General features: G+C 34.4%; 1 protein-coding gene across 1 annotated transcript in view; it reads left to right on the forward strand.

Moving 5' to 3' along the window:
* Cad99C (cadherin 99C) overlaps positions 1–10052 on the forward strand; it is a 38634-nt gene extending 28582 nt beyond the window's left edge. Inside the window, exons 14-17 of the mRNA XM_017905690.1 lie at positions 288–916; positions 3903–4133; positions 5540–5769; positions 7898–10052. Of these exons, the coding sequence (XP_017761179.1) occupies positions 288–916; positions 3903–4133; positions 5540–5769; positions 7898–8217 (1410 nt within the window). The 3' untranslated portion in view covers positions 8218–10052. The remainder of the gene's footprint in view (positions 1–287; positions 917–3902; positions 4134–5539; positions 5770–7897) is intronic.
* Positions 10053–12590: the final 2538 nt, after the last annotated feature.

A 12590-nucleotide genomic window follows, 5' to 3' on the forward strand; every position in this document is an offset into this window, starting at 1 on the left:
TATATTTACATATTTATAATTAGTATATTTATTGTACTGTAAAATATTATACAATCTCAATTTAAAATACTAGAAACTGGGGTTATTAAAATTTTCATTACTGTCTATAACCACCTATGATGAAATCACTCATGGTTTCCATACATTGTGACTAGAAATAAAATAAAGGTGTATTTAATGGACTTAAATACAGATGTCTCGAAAATGAATAATTATAAGAAATTTGATGACAAAATCAACGTTGCAAAAATTACTAAATATTTCTTCCCTCCTGTCTCGAATTACAGGTGAAGATTCAAGTGATCGACGTGAACGACAACAAACCCGAGTTCATTTTTCCTGACAGCAGTCCAAAATTATCGAGAGGACGATACTTCGCTGCCATTCCACGATCAGCACAATTTGCATCGACGGTGATACAAGTGAAAGCACACGATAAGGACAACGGCAAGTACGGGAAGCTTGAGTACAAGATACTAGGAGGTCGAGGATCGGACTACTTCGCCATGGATAGCTCTTCCGGAATAATTAGAACCACCGCAACGTTCGACAACGTGGATCTAGCGGACCTTCCATTCAAGTTCGACGTCCGAGTTCGGGACAATCCCAATTCAACCGACAACTTCAAGTCCATCGTCGCGCCTGTCATAGTGAATCTGATCGGAGAGGAAAACCTGATGATCCTGGTAGTTCAAGACGCGCCTCCAGACGCGTTGCAGAAGGAAGCATCGAAGATAGCTGCTATCATCGAAGACAAAAGCGACCTCCTGATTGGCATCGACAGAGTAGCCGTGAGGAAAAATTTGACGAGGAATGGAACCGTCGAAATGTATCCCCAAGATTCTGACGTGTGGTTCTATGCGATTGACCCGGACACGGAAGCCATTTTAGACAGAAACAGCTCGCGCATACAAAGGTAAGACGTTCATATTTTGTCATAATTATAATGTTAACACGAGAATCCCATAAATTTGATGGAAAATATTTTTGAAACGTTAATGCTGAAAATTAGGAAAATTAAAATATATGTTTCAACAGTGAGTAAAAATTTTTAACAGGAACTTAGGAATTTATAAAGGATTATGCAACTGTCTATTTTTTTTTTTTATAGAAAATTGGTAATAAAATGAGATTTGGATACACAATTGTTTTGTATTATATTTCGTCATAATTATGGTGTCAACGCGAGAATCCCATAAATTTGGTGGAAATATTTTTGAAGCGTTCATACTAAAAATTAGGAAAATTAAAATATACGTTTCAATAGTGAGTAAAATTTTTTAATAGGAATACTAATTTTATTGTTAGTATGAAATGCAAGTAAAAATAGTCAATTATTTATTAACGATTATGCAACTGTCTATTTTCTTTTTATAGAAAATTGGTAATATGATGAGATTTGGATACACAATTGTTTTGTATTATATTTTGTCATAATTATGGTGTTAACGCGAGAATCCCATAAATTTGGTGGAAAATATTTTTGAAACGTTAATGCTAAAAATTAGAAAAATTAATATATACGTTTCAATAGTGAGTAAAATTTTTTAATAGGAATACTAATTTTATTGTTAGTATGAAATGCAAGTAAAAATAGTCAATTATTTATTAACGATTATGCAACTGTCTATTTTCTTTTTATAGAAAATTGGTAATATGATGAGATTTGGATACACAATTGTTTTGTATTATATTTTGTCATAATTATGGTGTTAACGCGAGAATCCCATAAATTTGGTGGAAAATATTTTTGAAACGTTAATGCTAAAAATTAGAAAAATTAATATATACGTTTCAATAGTGAGTAAAATTTTTTAATAGGAATACTAATTTTATTGTTCGTATGAAATGCAAATAAAAATAGTGAATTATTTATAAACGATTATACAACTGTCTATTTTTTTAATAGAAAATTGGTAATAAAATGGGATTTAGGTAAACAATTTGTTTTGTATTATAATTGTCATATTTTATATATTTATTTTATGTACATATATTTTTTAAAAACATATGTATAGATATATTGCATATGCTATATACATTTCCCATATTCAGTTTTGTTACGTTTATTACATGTATATTATAAAAAAATGTACATTTAGTGAAGAAAGTATTACATCGAAATGAAACACGAGTTTGAAGAAAAATTTTGGATTTTAAAGTATATAACTAATCCATGATGCTTTATGAGATAAAATTACCGAGTAGCCAATAGAAATTGAGTAAATTTAAATCAGTCATATCGAAGTATAAATATTAATTATAAATTAGCTTAAATTAATTAAATTTTGTAATTAAGGATTTATATAACTTACTTTATAATCATTAAATCATCAAAATTATGGTATTCAAATATTATAAATTGCCTCATTATAGCAAACTTTCAATACAGTTACTGCCAATCCCACCTATGCATACATACATACTTTATACATATGTTAATATGTTTTTGCATATGATTATATATTATATTTCCATATCTCATATTTTATTTCCATATTTTGCTACATCTTATGTTCAACAATAGTATAATAATGTTTCTATTATTGTAACATTTTCAATATGCTTATTGCATGTTACACATAACTTTTATATATGTTCATACATTGTTGCATATATTTATATATTTATTTTTACTTTTCTTAATTTTTAAACATTCAAATTTATTTCTTATTGCATAGAAAGAGATAAAATAATTTTTAAACCATATATTGCTACTGTTATACCTATATGAAACATGTAGATGAGTTTTAATGTACCATGAAACTTTATAGTCATGCAAAGTATGTAGGTAAATTTTAATATATTAAGAAACTTTCCAGTTATGTTAAAAATTTAGGTAAATTTTAATATATCAAAGAAGGTTTGATTTTATTTTTAGTAGCTTCCAGAAAATTGCATAAATTATTTTATATTATGGATGGGGGCTCTCTGAAAAATTTTTTTAAATTGCAGCAGGTCCTATGCACTAAAATTCACATGTTTCCATAAAAAAACGGTCGTAATTTAATTAATAAAATTGAATAATATTATCCTCTTGCACTGGGATTAATAAAATAACAATTTAAAAATTTTCTTCCATAAAATAGACGATATTTTCTAAATTAGCAACTAAAACATCGTATATAAGTTAACACATGGAATTATTTTATTCCAATATTTCACGTATTGTTACATTATTCTAAATTAAATGTATTAATTAATATCGGTCTTTAAAATTTTATAAAATGGTGAATGGAAATCGTTTCCTAATTACAAATAGTTATCATATCTTTGCACTATGATTTAATTATGAAAAATTATACATCGAAGAAGTATTTTAGTTTAATTAATCACTATACATCTATTCTATTCACGATAAATTCACGTAAAAATTTTCGAAATTCTACGAATTTTGTGCTTCTTGAAATATGTTGAACATAGTTATGATAAATGTAGTTTATAATCGTGAAATTCTACACGTGAAGAACTCGTGACAAGTTAGCTTCGTTTCTGCAATGCAAAGGATTAATCGCGTTGATCAAGAGCTACGAACTTTCAATTTCTATCATAAATTGACTCCCATTTTTCACAATGTTTTTACTTTCAAAAAATTCATAACAATTCGGAAAAAATAACCTTAAAAAGAGTGTAAAAAGCAAATGCAAGGAATAACAGTACCATTTATCATTTACGAGTACTTCCATTTGTACTAGTCAATTTTCTATCGCAACTGCGAAACAATTACGAACACACAGAAATTTTATAGTCATCGTGGAGGAACGTAACAATTTTATGTCTCCACGTAATCCTGAATCAACAATTCAAGCATGACTTTGCCTCGAGACTATTTCTATCTCGTCCAGTGTACTCGAATTGGACGACGAGTAAAATCGTTTCTAAGACACGCGTTTCTGTTGCAGGTCGATCATCGAAAAGGCGGCCATGTCGAATATCACTTTTGACGTGTCTACGCTGGTTCGCGCGAACGCGATAGACATTCACGCGCCAGTAATGCCACCTGAACCAGTTCGTACGCAAACCGCCATAGCTTTCAGCGGCGAGGTGTTTCCGTACGCGTTGATAATTATCGCTTGTGTCATACTCATCCTGGGCATAGCTGGGATCATCTACATCTGCGTTTCCTGGTCCAGGTAATTAACCAATTATCTCATCGCGGTGATGCACGTCGAATACAGCGAAGGCGTAAATAAATAAATGAATTTCAACGCGAGTTTGACTGAGCTAATAGCGTAGAATTCTATACGCGGAATTTAGAACGCAGAATTCAGAATCCTAGGCTCCGAAGCCTAGATTCAGAACTCTATATTCTTAACTCAGAAATCTGTACTTGGAATTCAGAACGCAGAACTCAGAACTCTATACTTGGAATTCAGAACGCTGAACTCAGAACTCTATACTCAGAATTCAAAACGCAGAACTCAAAATTCAGAACTCTATACTCAGAATTCAGACCGCAGAACTCAAAACTCAGAATTCAAAACGCAGAACTCAAAACTCATAATTCTATAGTCAGAACTCAGAACTCAGAATCCTATACTCAGAATTCTGAACGTAGAACTCAGAACTCAGAATTCAATATTCAGAATTCAGAACGTAGAACTCGGAACTCTATAGTCAGAACTCAGACCTTAGAATTCGAAACGCAGAACTCAGAACTCTCTACTCAGAATTCGGAACGCAGAATTCAAAACTCAGAATTCTATAGTCAGAACTCGAAACTGTATACTCAGAATTCAAAACGCAGAGCTCAAAACTCAAAACTCAGAATGCAGAACCCAGAACTCAGATCTAATAACTGAGAGATAATAACTAATGAGCAATAACTGTTAAAAAGTACCTAACATCCATTAACTAAAATCAAATAACGAACATCGAATAACTAAGCACTAATAACAAATACCTCAATACTCGGAACTCGGAACTAATAACCAATAACTCATAACTAACAACTAATAACTCTTAACAGACAACGAATAACTAATAATTACTCTCTCAGAATCCTATACCCAAAACTCAGAACGCAGAACGTCCTAACCTAACTTTTCTCTTAGCAAAGTAATCGTCGCGAAGCTTAAGAAGTGAAGCTTCGAAACTCGAGAACTTCGCCTTAAATCGAAGCAAATGGACCCTGTGCGAGGAACCATCGCGTATTCCAAAGAGCAATTTAAAACTGCCATGAGTCATGCATCCTGGATTTGCTCCGTGAAGTCGAACAGTTTCGGTTGTTTACGCGACTCAATTTCCGCGTGCAATTGTTGCGTAAACAACGTTGCTAATGTCGTGTGAAAGAAGAGTTTCCAAGTGTCGGGATGAATATTCATTCGGCCGCGTGCCATGCAAATTCATCGTTCCCTTTATTACTTCCATTAGAATTAATTACGTTTTCCGGCCTGGTTGCCTCTTAAAACATTCAGCATCACCGCGATACGTCAGACACGGTATCGTTTGCTTCAGTTTTTGCGCCACTTCGCGGGCCCTAATACCGCGAATGCTATTCGCCGCGTTATCCTACATAGCTGTTCTGTCATGCACACAGATACAAAGCGTACAAGGAACGGATGCAGCGAATGTACGTCGTGCCCCGTTACGATCCTGTGTACGTGGAGCCTAATTTGAAGGAATACGAGACGCAGGTGCTTCAAATGAGCGTGCCCGTGGACGACAACGACAGCTACAACGACCTCCAGCTGGATTTCAGTAACAAGAATCACGCGTTCAGCCTGGACAATGTTAGTTATATTACCAAAGATCACGGAGAAAGTACTGGTAATTATATTTTCTTCAGTTACATGTTCTAGGTTACCAATCGTAGAAGATATATTAACCCTTTGCACTCGAGAGACACTCTTTACTAGTGTTGGATGAAATATAATAACAATAAGAACAATTATTTATTTAATTGCAAAGATCATCAAACTCAAATATTAGGCTGAAATGTAATTATTTTATCACTACCACATGCTCACACATCTTCTCTTTATTAATACTCAATTGCAACTGACGTATGCCAAATCACTCTCCTTTTTTTCTTTTTTCCTTCATACATTACATTAACATGCACACCTCAATCATTACACGCATACTTATTTATCATAATAACCTGAATTCATTAGATATTTCCATACCATGCATACTTGTTCCATCCATTCCAATACATTTATATTTAAAAATCTATGTAACCATTATCACACTCTTCAGTTGCCATTTGATAAAATTTCGAAGCTCGATATTCATTAATATAATATGTCAAATTTAAGATAATGTAACGGTGTACAAGATATCGGAATCACATAATTTTACGTGTTAATTATTACATGACTTCTTATTTACTGCTTAAAAAAATATCGTCAGCTTTATAGCAGAAAATCTTTGAACTCCGACTCATCTTCAGCCAAAAAATCGTCGAGTGCAAAGGGTTAATAATATTGATTATATACCGGGTGTTGATGAATCGTTGTAAAAATCGCAACAAGATGATTCCTCGCATGAAACTGGATCGAAAGTGTAGAATAAAGTTTTTTCGTACGGGGTTCCGTTTTTGAGAAAATCGTGTTGGAAGATTCGTTGAGTGGGCATGCACCTGGTCATAGTCTTCGGCGTTTCTTCGCACTACTGCTTGCCTTGAAAATAACAGTCACTGAGGATTCGATATAACTTTTAGTGAATAGAGTTAGTTTACTAATTTACAAATTTTGAATATGTCGACGAAATAATGGAACTGAACTGAACGCATTCCCGTCGAATTTTTGGACTCGATTTTCTCGAAAATGAAGCCCCGTATAAGAAAATTTTATTCTACATTTTCGGTTCAGTTTCACGCGAGGAATCACTTCATGTTGGTTGTACTCCGATTTCACACTGTAAAATTTTTAATCTGATGTGATATATAAGCTATTGCTCAAAATTATTTTGAAATATTAATTCTGAAATTAATCATCCTGCTACTATTATTATTATTATTATAGTAATGCATTGTAGAATACAGTACGACAAAATTAATTCAAATCAAATCCCATAAAATTGTTTTGCTATTTGAAAATTTCTCTATTTTTGAATTACTTAATTTCTGAGTAATAGATTAGATGAGAACAATTCTTTTTAATTGATATATTATCAGATCTAATTTTAGCAATAATATTTGAATTTAATTTTAATTTTAATATACGAAATTATAATTTATTAGATTCATAAAGCATCAAAGTATTCGTATGTTTCTAATTCTTAGTTTGAGAAATTTTAAACAGAGATTCGACCAATTGCTAAAATATTCAACAAATGATATTACGTAACGTGAAAAGTGTAAGGAAATAGAGGGCTGTCAGTAAATAAGCAAAATATAGTAAGTAATATGCAAGAGGAAACTATTTCGCTGCAAGGTCTAGTTTTCTGCGATAAAAGAATTTTTAAATAAAAATTAGAAAGATAAAAAATATTACATACATAAAAAAAGAAGAACGAGGTTAGAGATAACGGCGCAGTAAATACAGCCTAGAAAATGATTATGTGCCTTGACAGCACCAATATCTTGCAAAGGTTCAATATATTGGCCCGACATATCGTTCACCCTTCGTCACAACTACCGTTATAAATCTCTCGGATTCGAAACTCGTATAAATTTCACTGAACAGCGCAATATTGACACTTTCCTCAACAATAGCCGAGAACTTGGTTCCCTGACATTATTCTATCCCCCGATATCTCCCAAATTACATCATCAATTTCACCAATTTCTGAGCATGAAAAGTTTCGAAAACTCTTGGAAATTTTGTTTCTCCGAGAAGTTGTTTTCCCTCGAGGAAATATAACCCTTTAACACACCATTAATTTCCACGCGATAAGATGATCCGGGAGAATAGAACGAAAGAGTTTACGAACGCGTTTATCATCTGTTCAGGTCAACAAAGTCCTGTGAGCTCCGAGGCAGCGACTACAGCGCGCGCCTCGAGCATAGTGGGGACTCACGGAGATACCAACATCCACTCCTTGCGACGATCTACGCTCGGCAGAAAGAATCACAACAACAGTAACGCGAACACGTTGAACAACCACGACGCGACGCCCGTCTTGAATCCACTCTACAACCATGGCAACGACCTTCTGAGTCCTAGTCCTTCGAACGATAACGTGACGTTCAGAGAAAAAAGGGATTATTCTCATCTCGGATTCACGTACTTGGGCGAGCAGAGCCCGGTAGAGACGACCACGGAATTGTAAACGAGGTTACTGCACGGAATCACAGATGGTGTTCGAATATGCTCAAGTCCCGAAACTTTTGGTGGATTTCTCGCTGCGTGTTGTGTGCGGCGCGATAACGAGGACTTTTGTGCCCATAGTGACGTAGTTCTCACACGGTATCGAGCTATCGGTAAAGAAGGAAAATCGTCGTTAATCAGTAAAGAAGAAAAATCATCTTTGATCAGTAAAGAAGAGAAATAGCCGTTAATCGATAAAGTAGAAAAATCGTCGTTAATCGTGCGACGTCGATATACCGTCGCTCGTTTCTAAAGATGGCAGCACATTTCTGAGATTAATTTTCGCGCAAAGCAATCGCGATACCCACGAGAATTAACAGTTTGCTTCGCAGTTCCGACAACCGACTGAACTGAGAGCAGATGCCGATGCATTTCTAAACAAGCGCAAGATTTGTTCCGCGCGACGAACTTTCAATCGAACTGTCGCGATGAATAGAGCGCCACGTGTGCTGCGACGGAACGAGGTCGCGAATACTTTGTGCGATCGAGAACAAAAACCGGCGTGCTTCATTCCGTGTACGCATCGGCAAGCTTCCACCGTTGTCCGCGGCGTGGCGCACGCAATCGTAATTCAGCAAAATCCGAGTCGATAACGGCGCGTCGGAAACCATTATTTTCGCGATTTTGTTCGGGCGCAACCGAACGCGCGGTTTCCACGACTGTACAACGAAATTGCCATCGATTTTGCGACACAACGAGTTTAATGTGATTCAAGCCTTTTGTTCCCAAGTGCCCGGCGACACCGCGTTATTTATCGCGTCGCTGAACGCAGGGAAGTTTAAACGCGACGTCGAAAGATGGAGACACCTTCGATGTAAGTCTCGTGTCGGATCTCTGCTGTGCAATAGTTTATCGTCCCCTGCGATCAACGTGGCCGAGTGAATCTTATTTTTCGTGCAACACGGTCGACGAGACCTCGTGTACATGTGAAACGATAGGAATTTTTATTCGGAAGATTTGCGGTAAAGACATAGCAGTTATGAGTCAGCGTACCGTCCAACTTAGCAAATAAGGGTTAATAAAATAATTGATTTATAAAAGGTGTGTTTCGAGCGAATGATCGAACGTGTGTTCTGTATATGTGTGATCGGCCCATGAACTTAAATATATGTATATGTATGAGAGACCCACGTAAGACCATTGTATAATAAGATCTTTCTATTTATAATCGCGCGTTTGCTCATATTATTTTATTATCTTTTAACGATATCCAACCAATGGTAAGCGTCGTTATGTGCTGTTACGGATGTATGATCGTCGATGTGAAATTTTTCAACGATTTTCACGTCTCATTGTTTTAATTCCTTCTCTCTTTATTGGTCGATATCGCAATCGGATTGTAACCGTCAGCTAATCGCTGCATCAAAAAAGCAAAGTGATTTTATGCATCATGCTCTGTGCTAACTTTTTGCACAGTGAACGTTGACTGGAACGCGAAACGTTTGGCAGGTGTTTAATAAATAGGGGTAATTATGTTATTAAGTGTAAAATACGTGAAACGCGTTTAAGTATGAAAATACTGGCAATAATTAGTCGAGAAACGTTGTACTTAAAATGACAATTGAATATACATTTACTTCGTCCTTTTTATGTAAGAAAATACGTTAAATTGTTTATAATTAACGCATACAATGCGTTACGAGAACAGTGTCCAATGGTGGAATTTCATTGTGAAAATTGTGAGACTTAATCGATTAAATCTCTAGTCGTACGGCGAACAGCCCGACTGTATTATAATGAATCTATCTTCCGATTGATCGTACTCTGTTTAGGAAATAACGTTGAAAAATTATCTGTTTCGCCAACTCGTTGACTAGAGCGTTAACATCTCTTACTTATAGTTGTGTATTGTTTAAAACAAACGAAACATGAATCCTGTAAAAATTGTTAATACCTAAAATAAATCTATTATATTTACATAACAACAAGTTTTATGTATCGCCTGAGACCTTGAAATTTTTCATTAAATTCTGAGCAAACCTAACTGCATTGCACTTGATATTCTTTTAGAAAGCTCTAACTAGAATTTTCTAGATACATCCTGTTAAGGTTATGTCAAAAATTTTAAAATGGTTATTAATAAATAAAATATTAAATAAAATCATAATGACATTATTAGTGTTATCTTTGTTAAGTTTTATCTTTGAGTTAATATTAGCAAGAGGAATTAGTAATGACAATAACAGGACTAAAACAACATTTAATCAGTGAAAATCATTTTCATGTGAATGAGAAGTTTATTAAACAAAAGTTTGATGTCAATATACGTGTTGTAAAATAAATTACTACTGGAGCGTAATAATAATAAATTAATATTCTATATCAATTTTCAACTTTCATAGATATAAATGTAAGATTGGAAATCAGCCTTAAAAAAATGTTAAAAGTGTTTGGAACATAGGATGAAAGTGACTGTCTACAAATATTTATGACAAAGTCGAATGCAAGAAACGAGTGACAGATTACGAATGCTTTCTGGGTGTTTGAAGTATAGTGCGTTCAAAAAAAGAAGGCACAGAGTGTTTACATCCTAACGGCTAATTAACCCTTTTCATTCGACGATTCTTTGACCAAAGAAAAATAGGAGTTCAAAGATTTTCTGTTACAAAGCTGACGATATTTTTCTGAGCAGTGAATAAGAAATCGTATGATAATTAACACGTAGAATTATTTAATTTCGATACCTCGCACACCGTTACATTATCTGAAATTTGACATATTTATGAATAACGAGCTTCGCAATTTTATCAAATGGCGACTGAAGAGCGCCTCTCGAGTGTAAAAGGTTAACTCCACTGACACTCTCTCGATTACAGCAGTGACCTCTATTGACCAAAAATTGACAAAGATCATCGGCTGACCATAGTGAAACCAAGTGAAATAGGATATGGCAGCATCGGCATTAGTTTTCTGTTTCTTAAAAGCTTCAAAGCCTACGCCAATGTCGACATGTTCTATCTCACTCGCTCTTGCTATCACCTGCCGATAATCTTCGTCACTATTTTCGGCCAATAGTGGTCAATGCCTGTCATCAAGGGAGTGTGTCAGTCAGCCATGAGGACGTAAACACGCTGTGCCATCTCTTCTCGAACGCACAATACCTGGCCCACCATCGATGTCACGTGGCAAATGCGTGATTGGAAGAAAGCCTGAACATGAAAGAAGACAGAGTGTAAAGGTTAAAATAAGGCTACGAGAATGCGAGCAGGACAATTTGAAGTCAGCAGAGTTTTAAATCAGAGATCTTACAGGTTAGTTGTAAGAAAGTTGTTAAAATAGTAAAAAGTCGAGTGAGGTTATGGTTAGTCAGAAATTTTACAAATTAGTTTGCAAATTACCATTCTATTATATTAATCCGTTATTCTATTAATGAAGCTTATTTTATTTTATTAAGTATTGCAATATTATTCTAATCTGTCCCTCCCAAATACGACTCTAGTTAAATAAAGTTTCATTTTCATTTATATTTGCATGCAAGTGTACACAATAAGAAAAGAAATTTTAGTAAATAATTTTACTGTCACCTATATATTAAAACCTATATATTTAAGTTACTTCTTTTATTACCTATCAAAACACATAAGAATATTATAAACACTAACAGTGCATCTCAAACAAATCATCTATATACAAACTTCGCCAATGAAATAGGTTATTAAATACAAGTGACATACAATTCCCCACGCAATTTCAAAATTCTCCAAAATAACGTTCATAAATGAGCCATTCACTGTATAAATCGATTAACTCCACTTTATGAAAAATCTTAAATTTAAGTGTCAAAGCACTCGGTATAGTCATAACTTTTTATATTAAATATTTTTCAAAAAGTAGAGTTAATCAATTTGTGCAGTGAATGGCTCAAATAACAAAACTGTTGAAAAGACAAGTTTAATTGTATACAAAAATCAATTTAGACTACAAGATCTAAATAAATAATTTACAAGATCCAAATTCCGAGAACGAATGTTTATATAAACATTCTCGCGTCACGTATCCTCTTGATACTCTCTCGCGAATCGATCAGTCTCTCTAAAGAAGCACTCAAAGACAGATATACCTCCTCGAGTAACAACAGACTTTAATAGAGAATATATATATATCGTATTTATTTTACAACTAAAACTCATAATCCCAATAAATACAAATCTTAAAAAAATCCCATGAAAATTCTCCCATTCGATACAGCATAAAGATGCAATTATCAAAAATCAACATCGAATCCGTCTAACATAAACTGAACAGCGTGAACGCGGCAACGAAACACAAGCGTCTCGCACCGACCCGAACATCGTCCGAGTGAAACGAGTCTCCCTCCCCGCGATCGACACCGAT

The sequence above is a fragment of the Eufriesea mexicana genome, unplaced genomic scaffold (assembly GCF_001483705.2).
Source record: "Eufriesea mexicana isolate 0111107269 unplaced genomic scaffold, ASM148370v2 scaffold4287, whole genome shotgun sequence".
NCBI lineage: Eukaryota > Metazoa > Arthropoda > Insecta > Hymenoptera > Apidae > Eufriesea > Eufriesea mexicana.